This window comes from Erythrolamprus reginae, chromosome Z, assembly GCF_031021105.1.
Source record: "Erythrolamprus reginae isolate rEryReg1 chromosome Z, rEryReg1.hap1, whole genome shotgun sequence".
Classification (NCBI taxonomy): Eukaryota; Metazoa; Chordata; class Lepidosauria; order Squamata; family Dipsadidae; genus Erythrolamprus; species Erythrolamprus reginae.
Genome location: NC_091963.1, coordinates 109,896,752 through 109,912,564, shown reverse-complemented (window position 1 = coordinate 109,912,564; position 15,813 = coordinate 109,896,752). Strand labels below are relative to the sequence as shown.

The 15,813-nt window shown below is 39.7% G+C and overlaps 2 protein-coding genes across 5 annotated transcripts in view; one reads left to right on the top strand and one right to left on the bottom strand.

Annotated features, from left to right (window-relative positions):
• Positions 1-15,813, top strand: part of ATP6V0A1 (ATPase H+ transporting V0 subunit a1) — a 512,121-nt gene that overhangs the window by 200,373 nt on the left and 295,935 nt on the right. The window lies entirely within an intron of this gene.
• The window catches only part of LOC139153560 (signal transducer and activator of transcription 5B), a 68,648-nt gene that overhangs the window by 13,014 nt on the left and 39,821 nt on the right, over positions 1-15,813 (bottom strand). For all 3 annotated transcript variants that reach the window (XM_070727652.1, XM_070727651.1, XM_070727653.1), the window contains exons 2-11: positions 12,701-12,841; positions 10,500-10,656; positions 10,305-10,394; positions 9,760-9,934; positions 7,154-7,284; positions 6,906-7,057; positions 3,550-3,705; positions 2,029-2,208; positions 797-884; positions 88-510 (exon numbers count right to left, since the gene is read on the bottom strand). In XM_070727652.1, coding sequence (XP_070583753.1) covers positions 88-510; positions 797-884; positions 2,029-2,208; positions 3,550-3,705; positions 6,906-7,057; positions 7,154-7,284; positions 9,760-9,934; positions 10,305-10,394; positions 10,500-10,656; positions 12,701-12,828 — 1,680 coding nt within the window. In that variant the 5' untranslated portion in view covers positions 12,829-12,841. The remainder of the gene's footprint in view (positions 1-87; positions 511-796; positions 885-2,028; positions 2,209-3,549; positions 3,706-6,905; positions 7,058-7,153; positions 7,285-9,759; positions 9,935-10,304; positions 10,395-10,499; positions 10,657-12,700; positions 12,842-15,813) is intronic.

The window sequence follows — 15,813 nt, the reverse complement described above, 5'->3', positions numbered from 1 at the left end:
ATGGTGATGGAAAAGGCCTGCAGGCCAAACTACGTCCCACAAAGTGGTTTTCTGGCAAATCTGATTTTAAATTAGTTTCTTATTTACCCTGTTGAACTGAGCCCAGGAGACAGTCATGTTGTTATAATCTTCCAGATGATTCATGTTGCTATTGAAGAGCTTTTGGGCAAGAAAGAGGAGGTTGTCTTTGGTGAGTCCACGGCTGCTCTGGACTTCAGACTTGAACTTCATGTTGAGAGCCTCACACAGCTGGGACCACATCACTTTGTCTGGCACCGCAAAGGGCACACGTCCTGGCTCTGCAAAAGCGTTGTCCCACAGCACTGTGGCAGTGGCATTGTTATCCTGGCTGCCATGCACAATTACCACCACTGGCAGAGATAATGTCTTCACCTGGAATACCAACTCATTGCCACCTACACTGAAATGAGACTCAAAGAGAATGGTGAACTTCTCTTCAGTCACTGATTCAGCACCACGGCGGTCCGAACGCTTGATCCGCTTCAGGGACTATGGATGGATGAGATAATAGAGGGAGACACAAGAAATAGGAAACAGGTCACAAATGGTCTCCATAAAACTTAAGACTAAAAACCACAAATAATTAACTCAGCTATATACTCAGACAGGTAACTTTGCTTTCCACACCTGTTATTAAAAGCTAAATCTAGAATTAGTCTTTAATTGACTCTAGTAGATGAAGGCTTTCCTCATTAGTTACATTTTTAATAGGAAAAACAACAGTGGGATGTGAAGTTGGAGGGAGATAGTGTGAATCAGTGAAGACAACTCTCACCATGTTGCGGAAATGAGCACTCAGTGTTCCAGTTGCCTGATGATATTCCATAACACAGGAATTGTTCAAGATATCACCGCTGGACTCACTGCCAAAAAAAAGGAGAAAGAAATAGCAGCTGAGTTGAATGCAAGCCTGTATATCATGGGCGATTTACTATCTCCCACCGAGAGTGTTAATTTTGCACTTCGGGAATACCAATGATATGGCTCCATCCAGTGGAAATTTTAGATTGGTTCTCACGGCTTAGTAAAATCTGCTTTTCAAAATTCTAAGATCTATTACAAGCAAATGAATGTACAATGTACACTGAATTGCCTAAAACCAAGCAGCTACTTTTTTGCTCTGTTGCCCTTGTCTTTAGGTAAGTTTAAACATTAATGTTGATCAAATTTCTACCTCCCCAACCAAATAGTGATAAACTCTAACAAAGATATTAATAATGAAAGTTGGCTTAGTCACAGGTTGTAAGAGCAGCAAAGAAGTCGAATAAGAAAGCCAAAAGCTTTCAGTCCTGAGAGTTGGGTTGAAATTCAGACTAACTTTCTTGCTCTTAATACTTCAGTATCCAGGATAAACAGTGAAAATATACAGTGTTCCCTCGATTTTCGCGGGTTCGAACTTCGCGAAAAGTCTATACCACGGTTTTTCAAAAATATTAATTAAAAAATACTTTGTGGTTTTCCCCCCTGTACCACGGTTTTTCCCGCCCAATGACGTCATATGTCATCGCCAAACTTTCATCCACCTTTAATAAATATTTTTAAAATAAACTTTAATAAATAAACATGGTGAATAATAATCTAAATGGTTGCTAAGGGAATGTGAAATTGCAATTTAGGGGTTTAAAGTGTTAAGGGAAGGCTTGTGATATTGTTAATAGCCAAAAATAGTGTATTTACTTCCGCATCTCTACTTCGCGGAAATTCGACTTTTGCGGGCGGTCTCGGAATGCATCCCCCGCAAAAATTGAGGGAACACTGTATTGCCAATTTTAATTTTCAAAGTTACAATGATTCTGTTTTTATTTAAGAGTATTCATGGCATATTTGTATGTATTAATTTCTACTCTTCAAATCTTCTGACATATTTTCTTAGTGCAGCATCCTTCAGAAGTGTTGGGGTTGGAAACACATTTATGGAGGATGGTAAGCAGTAAGAAAACTGGTTCAGGGGAAATGGATTCTGTCTTCCCTTCCACTGTATCCTTAGCCTGTATTAAACATACATACTTGCGGGTACTCTCGTTCTTCAGTAGGGCTTTGGCTTGCTGCTCACTGATAATGGTGGCCTTTACTTGTGGTGGGTTCATGTGAACATTTAACTTTCCACCAACCAGCAGTCGTACTGTCGCTGCAAACTTAGTCTGAGTCTTTAACACCTGTGGAGGTTGCTTTTCTATTATGAATGTGCTATAAGGAGACGAAAGGGGAAGGAAAGACCAAGTCATTAGTTACAGAAGGTGAAAAATAATACAAAAATAAATGTGCTAGCTTTTTGTAACTCAGAATATATATCTCATCAGCAAATAAAGCAATGGGAAACTACAAACCCCAATGATCACACACACACACACACACACACACACACACACAATCTACAGGTAGACATTGACTTATTAACATAAAAGGCACTGGAACTTTGGCCTCTAAGTCTTTCAGCAAGTCACATCATTTTGAAACCATTTTTACTGTGGTCATTAAGTGGATGAAGTGAACCCAGCTTCAACATTTGACATTGCTTGTCGGAAGCTGGCTGGGAAAGTTGCAAATTGCACTTTTATGACTTCTATATACTGCAACCATCATAAAACAAGAGTCCAAATTGTAATCACATGACTCGGGTGGTGCAATAGTTGTAATTTTGAGGATGGATCATAGATTACTTTTTCTGAGGCCATAACTTTGAACTCTCATTAAACAAATGGTCCTAAATCAAGGACTAGTTGTACTCAAATATCATAGCAATAACCCACAACAGGCAGAACAAGTTGTGTAATAATAATAATAATAATAATAATAATAATAATAATAATTATTATTATTATTATTATTATTATTATTATTATTATTTATTGGATTTGTATGCCCCCCCTCTCCACAGACTCGGGGCAGCTAACAACAATAATAAACACAACATGTACAATCCAATAATAAAAAACAGCTAAAAACCCCTATTATAAAACCAAACATACACACAAACATACCATGCATAACTTGTAATGGCCTAGGGGGAAGAGCTATCTCAACTCCCCCATGCCTGGCGGTATAAATGAGTCTTGAGTAGTTTACGAAACACAGGGAGGGTGGGGGTAGTTCTAATCTCCGGGGGGAGTTGGTTCCAGAGGGCCGGGGCCGCCACAGAGAAGGCTCTTCCCCTGGGGCCCGCCAAACGACATTGTTTAGTCGACAGGACCCGGAGAAGGCCAATTCTGTGGGACCTTATCGGTCGCTGGGATTTGTGCGGTAGCAGGCGGTTCCAGAGGTAATCTGGTCCATTGCCATGTAGAGCTAATAAATTCATTAGACAAGCAAAAAGGCTCTGAAATAACTAGAACTCTAAGAGAACACAGATGATCTACATAGTATATTCAAGTGCAATAGATTCCAAAGCAATAAAAGACATTTATTCAAACAATCAACCCATCCCTTGAAGAGGAAAACTCTTGCATATCAAAAAATATCTCAGTAACTACCCACAGATTATTACACATCCCTTGTAAGAAGCAAGTATATCTAACAACGCAATCCTACCTGGTAACTAGCGCAGAAATGATGTCTGTGACGGTACCATTAACATCTGAGAGCAACTCTTCAATTGGTCCAGGAATAGGCAGCTGCTGGTATAAGTGTTCGGCACGGCGTACTTGTTGGCGGTTCTGGCAAATAAATTCAGCCAGTTTTTCACACCTAGGGAAGAAACTCATTGTATTATAGTTTGTCAGAAACAGTGAAGAATCCTGTGGCATCTGAAAGACTAACATTAATTCTTGAAAGACTAACAACTATCGAATCAGGAAAAGAAGAGGGAGCATGTATATACAGTAAGGATTAGTGAGACCTAGGGAAAGAAGTATGTGATGGGGAGCACAAAAGGCCTTAGGGAAAATCTCAGTGCAAGACATATTTCCTAATGATGCCAAGAAATGCTATCTTCAACCATTTTGCTTAATATTTATGAATGTCATTTTAAAAAACAGACAAAGCTCAAACTACCTAAAACCACACTATCTGACAACTACTTTAGATAATAAATTCAAGGGAAGTATAGTATTATACACAGACTATGGGCTACTTTTGGTGATTTTTTTTTTTTACTATCCATCATTATCGATTATTATTTGAGTTCAATTAAGTTAGGATATTGGATCAATCCTACAATAATGTTGTTTTGCATTTCAAGAGATAATCATAAAAATAAATGGCCCTGTCAAATGATGTTGTGTACTAGCCATGTATGGTTGTTAAGTATGGCTTTTAATTTTATTATTTCATTTGCTTGTGGATTTTTAATGTTATGAATATGCTGCATAATGTAATTGTTGGGTCAACCATGAATTTAATTTGAATTAGCATTGAGCCTGAAGACATAAAGAGAAGGCAGGGATGGGGTTATTTTAAAAAGGTTTCCAAATTCAGATTAATAGTAATCTCCTTTTTTGGGGTTTTTTTTTGTCAGGATACAATTCTGAAAATTACAGAAAAGGTATCAGGAAATAGAAGCTAGTTATAGCAGCCATTATATTAAGCTAAATTCACACACCTTTGTGACATTTCTCACAGAAAGGAGTGAAAAATGTTCAGCTTATATAGAATGGGATTGGTAGAAATCAGTTATAGATATAACTTGGAAGTACTCCTCACCTGATTGTTTTATTTATTATTGATTTATTGATTTTGTCCAATACACAATGAGGGTTTTAGTGGGTATACACATAGTAAAATACATAATGAAGGTTATAGAGGATATACTCATAGTAAAATATATCTAAGAAAGAATAGAAGAGAAGATATAGGAATAAAACATATCAATGAAAGAATAGAAGAAGAGATATAGGAATAGAAGAAAGGAATAGGAGATATAGGAGAGCTATAGGACAGGGGACGGAAGGCACTCTAGTGCACTTGTACTCACCCCTTACTGACTCTTAGGAATCTAGATAGGTCAACCGTGGATAATCTAAGGGTAAAGTGTTGGGAGTTTGGGAATGACACTATGGAGTCCGGTAATGAGTTCCATGCTTCAACAACTCGGTTACTAAAGTCATATTTTTTTACAGTCAAGTTTGTTCAGCGACTGTAAAAGGTTACAAGTTGTACTTACAAATGCAACTCAAAGTTATAGCCATTGAACCACATAATCAAAATTTGGCAACTTATCCACATTTATGACTGCAGAATATGTTTCAACTCCCCCCCAAAAAACCCCCCACCTGGCTATCTTCCCCCACTTCTGTCCTTTCAGTTGTCCTGCCCTCTGCAGAGGGAGGGCCTACAACAGGAGGAAGAAGATAGTGAAGGTAAATTGGGGGCTGAAGGGGGTAATGATGGGAAGCAGGAGTAAGCAGTGCACTTCAGGGCAACCAATAGAACAGAGTTGGGGAAAGAGACAGGTGAGTGGAGGAAGTTAAAGTGAAGGTGAACACAAGGCTAACAATCCTGGGCCTAGAAAGCCTAGAACTACGGCGCCTAAAACACGATTTGAGTATTGCCCACAAGATCATATGCTGCAACGTCCTACCAGTCAATGACTACTTCAGCTTCAACCGTAATAACACAAGAGCACGCAACAGATTCAAACTTAATACGAACCGCTCCAAACTTGACTGTAAAAAATATGATTTCAACAATCGAGTTATCGAAGCGTGGAACTCATTACCGGACTCAATTGTGTCAACCCCTAACCCCCAACATTTCTCCCTTAGACTCTCCACGATTGACCTCTCCAGGTTCCTAAGAGGCCAGTAAGGGGCGTACATAAGTGCACTGGTGTGCCTTTCGTCCCCTGTCCAATTGTCTTTCCTTTCTTTCACCTATCATATATACAGTGATCCCTCGATTATCGTGAGGGTTCCGTTCCAAGACCCCTCGCGATAATCGATTTTTCGCGATATAGTGGTGCGGAAGTAAAAACACCATCTGCGCATGCGCGCCCTTTTTTTCCATGGCCGCGCATGCGCAGATGGTGTTTTTACTTCCGCACCTGGGAAGACCCAGGGAAGGTTCCTTCCACCGCCCAGCAGCTGATCTGCTAGGCAGCGCCGCAGCAGCGAGGAGCCGAAGATCGGGGTTTCCCCTTTGCGTGGGCGGCGGGGAAGACCCAGGGAAGGTTCCTTCGGCCGCCCAGCAGCTGATCTGCTCGGCAGCACCGCAGCAGCGAGGAGCCGAAGATCGGGGTTTCCCCGCCGCCCACGCAAAGGAGAAACCCGGATCTTCGGCTCCTCGCTGCTGCGGCGCTGCCGAGCAGATCAGCTGCTGGGCGGCCGAAGGAACCTTCCCTGGGTTTTCCCCGCCGCCTACGCGCCACTCGAGAGCAAGAGGGGGAGAGATAGAGAAAGAGAGAGAAGGAAAGAAAGAGATGAGAGAGGGAGGAAGAGAGTGTGAGAGAGGAAGAAGCAAGATAGAGAAAGAGAGAGAGAAAGAAAGATGAGAAAGGAAGAGAGTGACGTCATTGGGTGGGAAAATATTTTTAATTAATATTTTTTGAAAAATCGCGATATAGCGTTTCGCGAAGATCGAGATCGCGAAAATCGAGGGATCACTGTATTCTCTTCCTTTCATATATCCTCTCCTCTAAGTTCACTTTTACCCTTATATATATTACCACATGTCTATTTTTCTTCCTATGTATTTGTGTATTGAACAAATGAATAAATAAAATAAAATAAAATAAAATAAAATAAAATAAAATAAAATAAAATAAAATAAAATAAAATAAAATAAAAAGGCAGAGAAGCCTGAATTCAAGAGGGCTGGACTTAGACAATGTGTGGTAACATAATGATTCTAAGCTGATGACGTGCTTAATTCCCCCCAACCCCCCAATTCTGCCTGCTCTTCCCTACATTCCGCTTTCCTCTCCAACCCCTGTTCCCTCTCATGCTATCTACCATGCTTGCAGGCCATCTAAAGGCCCCTCAGGGGGACCACCATTTCCTGCTAGTTGCTGCCTCCTCTTCCACTGGATCAACTCATCGTCCAAGATTATAGTCTGCTGCTTGCGAAGCAAAGCCAGTGTCTGCTGGTGCTTTTCAGCCAGTTCCTGAAAAGAACAAAAAGCATTTTGAATTTGGCATTAACAGCAGCAACAACAACAAAGTAGAAAGTCAGAATTAGGACTTGGGAGGGTGGCACTTACTACACGATACTGTTGCAGTGTCTGAGCCTCCCGGTGCAGCCAAGATTCCAGGGATGACTTCTTTTGCTGCAAAGTAGGTTCACGGACTATGCGTTCCTGTGGGCTTAGCTGAGAGAGCTGGCTAAATTGGGCTGGAAAGGAAGCGTAAAATTAATCCTTGCCTTGAATTAACTCAAATCAGCTCTCAACTCATTGAGCTGGGGTGGCGCAGCAGGTAGAGTGCTGTACTACACGCCACTGAAGCTGACTGTAGATCTGTAGGTCAGCGGTTCAAATCCACTCAAGGTTGACTCAGCCTTCCATCCTTCTGAGTTGGTTTAAATGAGGACAGGAATTGTGGGGGCAATATGCTGGCTTTGTTAAAAAATGCTACTGCTAACATGTTGTAAGGCGCCCTAAGTCTAAGTAGAAGGGCGGCATAAAAAAATCAAATAAATAAATAAAATAAAATAAATAAACTCCCATGTAACCAGAAGAGAGTGTATCTGTTTAGTTGTTTTAGAGGTAGTCCTCGACATATTGCCCATTATGATTGTATGTCACAATGGTTGTTAAACCAATTGGTCATGTGACTCACCCGCTCTTGCAACATGTTTTGTGGCAGCCATTAAGTGAAAACCACAGGTGCAAAGTGAACATTATGAATGTAAGGTGAATTCCATGGTCATTAAGCAAACCAGTTGTTCACTGTGGATGAGTTTTGCCAAAAAACAGAAATGCCAGTTTTCAGCAAAACCATTGTAAAATATGATGCTGCCTATCTAAGTGCCCTACGTTCAGTCACATGATCAGAAGTGGGTTCTGAATTAGTTTGCTACCAGTTTGCGCGTGCACTCGGGCGAGTGGGCAGAGCCTCTTGCTGGTGAGAATAAGAGAATAAAATTCTTTATTGGCCAAGGGTGATTGTACACACAAGGAATTGGTCTCTGGTGTATATGCCCTCAGTGTACATAAAAGAAAAAGGTACATTTGTCAGTTATTTCCTTAGCAATACATAGATTCAGAGGAGAAAAATCCATACTTTTCTTTCTTTTATAGAAATGTTATTAATATAATTTTATTCTATTTATTCCTTGGTAATATTGGCATCTTTCTTATTGTATCTGTGTTTTCAAAACATTCAACACACATATATCCGCACCCCATACTAGGTGTAGTTCGCAATCAATAATAACTATCAGTAACAACTGTATCTACTGTACTACCACCATTCTGAAACTGTCATTTGCCTATCATCACCTAACCCCCAAAACTGTACCTTTAGACTACCTACTGTTGTCCTCTCCCAATTCCCAAGAGGTCAGCAAGGGGCATGCATAAGTGGACCAGCGTGCCTCCCGTCCCCTGTCCTAATGTTTCTCTCTTACTACGGTAGTATTATGTATATAAACATAGTTATATCTTTGTATACTACCAATTACCAATCTAAGAACCAGTCCGAACTGAGAGCAGCCCAAGGCTACACATGTCCATGGAGGGGGATCTGATCATCAGAATCCAGATTGCAAGTTCCATTTTTTTAGATGAACAATCACTAAGTGCCTGGCTATAAGTCAAGGGCTACCTGCAATACTTTCTTTAAAAATCCAGTTAAAGAGCATCAAAAGGAATACCATCCATCCAGCTGACTTCACTTTAAACTGCTTCTGCAGAATTTTCAATAGAGGTTTGTTCTAGTCCTACCAGGAGATGCCAGAGTTCTATTACTCCATCATTACAGGTTAGTATTCATATTATGAAGACTGGTTATTAGACGGAAGTGCACTAGTGTGCCTTCTGTCCCCTCTCGAATTGTCTCTCCTATATTTTATATATCTTTTCTTCCATTCATATATCCTTTCCTCTATTCTTATTTATTTATTTTATTTATTTATTAGATTTGTATGCCGCCCCTCTCCGTAGACTCGGGGCGGCATACAGCAGACATATTCTATGACATATTCTATTCTCATATCTTTCCCTGATATTTACTACTACATGTTTTTATTCTCTTTAACTTTCAATTTGTATTGGACTAACTAACTAATAAGTAATAAGTAATAAGTAATAAGTAATAAGTAATAAATAATAAATAATAAATAATAAATAATAAACAATAAACAATAAACAATAAACAATAAACAATAAATAATAAATAATAAACAATAAACAATAAATAATAAATAATAAGTAGAGATTAGAACTGCCCCCACCCTCCTTGCCTTTCGTAAACTCCTCAAAACCCACCTTTGCCGTCAGGCATGGGGGAACTGAGATATCTCCCCCGGGCCTATACAATTTATGTATGGTATGTTTATACATATGTCTGCTTAATAATGGGGTTTTTTAAATATTTTAAATTGTAAATTATTAGATTTGTTACGAACTGTTTTATTGTGTTGTGAGCCATCCCGAGTCTATGGAGAGGGGCGGCATACAAATCTAATTAATAATAATAATAATAATAATAATAATAATAATAATAATAAGTAATAAGTAAAAGTAATAAATAATAAGTAATAAATTATAAATTATAAATAAATAAAAAAAAAATAAAAAATAAATAGTATTTAGAACTACAATCTTGCAAACGACATGCTATTCCTCCTCTATTCCCACAGATATACCTTGCAGATGAAGGCTCTCTTGGTACTGGATGATGAAATATTCCTGATGCTGCTGAAGCTTTTTCAGCTGGTTCTCAGTGTCCTGGGTGAACAGGCGTAATTCATCAAAAGTCTGGTTGATCTGAAGGTGCTTCTGAGTCACGGCATCAGCCATGCTGCTGGCCTGTAAAGGGCTCTGTAAATATGGAAATTTAAGGATGGAAAATGTATGGATATTACTGCCAAATATGTATATCTATATACACTGCTCAGAAAAAATAAAGGGAACGCTCAAAGAACACATCCTAGATCTGAATGAATGAAATATTCTCATTGAATACTTTGCTCTGTACAAAGTTGAATGTGCACAACAGCATGTGAAATTGATTGTCAATCGGTGTTGCTTCCTAAATGGACAGTTTGATTTTGCAGAAGTTTAATTTAATTGGAATTATATTGTGTTGTTTAAGTGTTCCCTTTATTTTTTTTTGAGCAGTGTATATTCAGCCATATTAAATATATAGGAAGGAGAAACATTTATGCAAAAGGAAGTAAATTATACTCACATTTCTAGCCTCTCGCACCAGACGTTGCTCGTGGTATAAGATGTGTCGAATACAGCGTACTAACTCCAGAGGGCAGTGTTTATATGTATTCTGTAAGGAAAGGGTGAACAATTTAAAAATGGGTAGAAAGAGTAGGAAACCAGCCGTTCAAAACGCCATATTTTACCTTCCAAACTCCCAGCCTCTGTAACTCACCTGTAGCTGAGTGGCGTAATGACCAAGTTTGATCTTTAGAAGGAAGCCGTCCTCACCCACTTGGTGATCTGCCTTTTTTTGAAGTTCCTGGATCAGTCCGTCCAACAATTGTGCAGCTCGGACACCTTCCTGAGGATTGTCAAGATCTATAGAATCCCTGAAAATTGGATCACAAAGCAGAAGGATATATGCAGAAAAGTACTGAGGACAACAAAGGTACCTTTCGTATAATCTGTGTCAAAATGAGAAGGCAAAGATAGCATATGTTGCCATTTCTTGATGTTCGTACAATAGGCAGAAATTCTAGGCCAGTGATGGCGAACCTATGGCACAGGTGCCATAAATGGCACGCGGAGCCATATCTGCTGGCACGCAAGCTGTTGCCCTAGCTCAGTTACAAAGTGAATGTGTGTGCCAACCAAGTGATTTTGGTCTCTGGGAGGCTGTTTTTGGCTTCCAGAGAGTCTCCGGAGGGAATAGGGAGGACATTTTTACCCTCCCCCAGCTCTACGGAAGCCTTTGGAGCCTGGGAAGGGGACTACCTTTGAAAAGTGTTCGGAAACTTCAGATCGTGCAGAATGCAGCTGGGAGAGCAATCATGAGCTTCCCAAGATATGCCCATGTTACACCAACACTCCGCAATCTGCATTGGTTGCCGATCAATTTCCGGTCACAATTCAAAGTGTTGGTTATGACCTATAAAGCCCTTCATGGCATCAGACCAGAATATCTCCAGGACCGCCTTCTGCCACACGAATCCCAGCGACCGGTTAGGTCCCACAGAGTTGGCCTTCTCTGGGTCCCGTCGACTAGACAATGTCGTTTGGCAGGACCCAAGAGAAGAACCTTCTCTGTGGTGGCCCCGATCCTCTGAAACCAGCTCCCCCCGGAGATTAGAACTGCCCCCACCCTCCTTGCCTTTTGTAAAGCTCTTAAGACCCATCTCTGCCGTCAGGCATGGGGGAACTGAGACATGTCCCCCGGGCCTATAGTTTATACATGGCATGTTTGTGTGTATGTTTGCTTTTAATAATGGGGTTTTTAGTGTTTTTTAAATTATTAGATTTGTTCTTATATTGTCTTTGTTATTGTTGTGAGCCGCCCCGAGTCTGCGGAGAGGGGCGGCATACAAATCTAATTATTATTATTATTATTATTAATAATAATAATAATAATAATAATAATAATAAAAACAAAAAAACAAAAAAACATGAGCCTGTTGTCCCATCAGAAGTTAGGAAACAGGCCATTTCCAACCTCTAGAGTAGTGTTTCCCAACCTTGGCAACTTGAAGATATCTGGACTTCAACTCCCAGAATTCCACAGCCAGCATTTGCTGGCTGGGGAATTCTGGGAGTTGAAGTCCAAATATCTTCAAGTTGCCATGTTTGGGAAACTGCTCTAGAGGGCCTCCAGGGGGAGCTGCTTTCACCCTCCCCAGGCATTGAATTATGGGTCTGAGCACTTGTGCATGTACGATAGCGCATGCCACTGCTCTTTTGACACCTGAGGGAAAAAATGTTCGCTATCACTGTTCTTATGCATTCCTCAAATTATGGCCACAACTGGAACCATCATTTTCACCAGTAAGCAATGAGATGTAATATATGATGTTATGTTACTGCACTGCTTAATGATGATTATCACTGCAATAAAATAATCTCAGAGGCGAAAACCTTATTCAAAGACCAGAACAATGCAGCTAAAATAATATGCCTCTAGACCAGTGGTTCTCAACCTTTCTAATTTTTATTTATTTATTTTTATTTATTGGATTTGTATGCCGCCCCTCTCCGTAGACTAATGCCGTGACCCTTAATACAGTTCCTCATGTTGTGGTGACCCCAAACCATAAGTCTAGCGCCAATTCTCCCAACAGAGCTTTAAGCTGATTGGCTGGAAGGTCTGAGGGACACCCTCACTGTAAACGCCTGATTGGTCAGATTGTAAAAATATGTTCCAAGGCGCCATAATAGATGCTTTAGTTCCTAACATCATGGGAAATTTGTCTTTTCACATGGTCTTAGGCGACCCCTGTGAAATGGTCGTTCAACCCCCAAAGGTGTCCCGACCCCCAGTTTGAGAACCACTGTGCTAGACAAAGGATTGTTACAATCATAAAAGATAAATATCCCATTCCATATCATCTCTCCGCAAGGCTGAAAATGCTCCTGGACAACCAGGTTTTCACACTCACTTACCATGGCTGTGCCTCAATCCACTGAGAGAGGTAATGGCGAACCTCGATGGGGAAATGTTGTCCGTATAAGGCCTGCATTTGTCTTAGAGCGTCTCCTTGAAGTTGTTGAGCTTGGATCCACACTGCCATAACTTAGCACCTCCTAATAAAAACAAAGAAAAGCATAAACACATTTCTTTTTTTACAATTCTTTAATAATAATGCTGCTCCCTGGCTAAGAGTGAGGAAGAAACATTCCTTAGAAAAGAAAAATCAGCAGCATTTTTAGCTGCTGCCCAAAATTCATAGCGATTTTTAAAACATGGTTATTTCTCCACAGTCTCTGGCTTGGCCCTGTCCATTTTCAAACTCCCATCTTTATTTATATTTTGCCCGCTTCCCAGATCAAATATGTGATCCAGTTCTTTTCTGGTTTTGGAAAACTAAACTGATGATCAACATTTAGATAATTTATTTCAAGTATTCTATTGTGCTGCAAAATTAGGCATAAACTGATATATACACATTTGAACATATATCAGTTACAGCAGTGATTTTCAACCTTTTTTGAGCTGCGGCACATTTTTTACATGTACAAAACCATGGGGCACATTGAGGGGGGGGGGCTAAAAAAAGTTTGAACAAAAAAATTATCTCTTCCTTTCGCTCTATTTCTCCCTCCCTCTTTCTCTCCCTTCCTCTTTTTCTCTCTCTCTCCATCCCTCTTTCTTTCTCTCTTCCTTCTTTTCTCTTTTTTGCTCTATTTCTCTCTCCCTCTCTCCCTCCCTACCTCTATGTCTTTCTCTCTCCCACCTTCCCTCCCTCTCTTTCTCTCTCTCTCTTGCTTTCTTTCTTGCTCTCTCTTGCTTTCTTTCTCTCTCTCTTGCTTTCTCTCTCTTGCTTTCTTTCTCTCTTGTTTTCTTTCTCTCTCTCTTGTTTGCTTTCTCTCTCTCTTTCTCTCTCTCTCTCTCTTTCTTTCTTTCTCTCTCTCTTGTTTTCTTTCTCTCTCTGAGCTTCGCGGCACACCTGACCATGTCTCGCGGCACACTAGTGTGCCACGGCACACTGGTTGAAAAACACTGAGTTACAGGACTGTGCAACCAATCAGATTCAGGGAGAGGGGAAGCCATTTTGGAGTACACATTGGTATGGGCACATAGTACCTGCCTACTGTTATTTTAAGCTTTTTCCCTAGAATTTAACATGCATGCTCTGAATAATTCTTTCCCTTTAAATTTGGAAGGCTGCCCAATCCCTCATCAATAAGACTTTTCTAAAAAGCAATCACGCCTACCTTCTCCACTCTTAATCTAAAAATTTAACATTAGTGAGGTATATTTCTAGGAGGCAAGGGTCAGATGTAAAGCTTAGGAAAATTAGAGGAAGTAAGAAAGAGAAGAAGCAGGGCCAAAATATATTTTAGCCTCTTTATTATAGTGTTTTTTTAAATACTGTACAGGAGTATAAAACAACCAATTGCAACGAAACCTGTTTTAGTAGTATTTTCAATTTTTCCTTTCAATATTTAGGATATATGACCTCACATATTTTTTACAAATCTTGTTTAGAGGGGGAATGCTGTGAATCCCCTTTGTGAATGGATTTGGGAATGTTAAAGGAAAAATCAGCATCCTTTTCAATTACATAGCGATATATATTCTCTGTGAACATTAACTCAACAATCTTCCTTTTACAGTTAATGAAATGCATGTAGTTATTTCTGACTCCTGCATAGATATTCCCTATGATGATTTGCTCCTAATCCGGTCTTTCAAGTTTTCTAATAATGAACCCATTGCCACTGTAACTGAGCCCCTATTCATCATTCAATTTCTTCCCACCCTTTCCAGCACTGGAACCTTTTTCCTGTTCATAAATTCCAATTAGTCATAGGATTTTAAAAATTCCAGCATGAAGAATTGTCTGCAAACACCAAGTACTCTCGTTTTGCTGGCATTGTCAAATGTTGCTGAACAACAGCAATATACTGGAATTCCTCCAGGGAGATTTTAAAATAAAATCAGGTTTATCACAACCCCTTTGCTGCCTCTGATATTTTAGCCAATTAAAGACCTTTGCTGCATTCATTTAAATTACAGAAACAGATCAACAACAATAATAAGTAAATATACCTACTTCTGTACAACATCTAATTTCTACAGAGAGGAATTGACATGAGATGAGGTGATAAACAGTCCACACTACAAATTATATAGAAACACAATGTGCTGGATGCAAAGATTTTAAACTGAGCACATAAGTGTACTATAAGGTGCAGAGACTAGAATCCCAATAAATTACCTGATGTGTGAATAGAAGTTAAAGCTAAATTATTACAAGCCACCTAGGGGCACCTTGCACAAGACAAATTTAGAAATGTAAAATAAAATGGCAACATTCCAGCTGCAGCCTTATACCATATAATTTTGGGTGATCTGGGCAAGCTCCTTTATAGATCATTCATCTAGGATGTTGATAATTCATTTGTGTAACAGAAATTTGTATCAAACATCAGACAGACTGGTGTATTACATCAGTGAGTCATGAGGCCTAATACAAGCCTTTGCCTACAAATACTTACCATACATTTCTACAATAGCAACTTGTGCCTATAGCTTTTGTGGCTGTTTCCCAGCTGCCCTGACAGGAAGGAACAGTTTCCTTCCAGAAGATCAGCTGTCTCCGGCAGCCTGCTTTCTCCCCAATCATTCAACAGCAACATACACCCACATGTTTTCAGGTGTCTAGCAAGAGTGCCAGAAACTACTAGATATATTGCCGAAAGAATGAGTGGGGTGGGGGAGGAATCGCTTGATGTTTACTGTAAAGGCAAGAAAAACCTAGGAATAAATAAAGCACAAAGAGAAAATCTCCTGAAACAGTCTCAAGGTTTGAAAATATTTATCCCTAACATTTTGATTCATTTTAAGTGAATCAGAATTTCTTGCAAATTCATAGCATCTAAGTATGTCTTAGGTATTGCTTAAGAAGCGAGCATTTCTTGCCTCTTAAAATACCTAATTAACATGCTACTATTGTCCACTGTTAGTTTGTTATGTTCTTTAAAATGAAAAATAACATTAAAAACCCTTGATCCAATAAAATCATTATGTATCCAGCCCATGGACTGGGAGT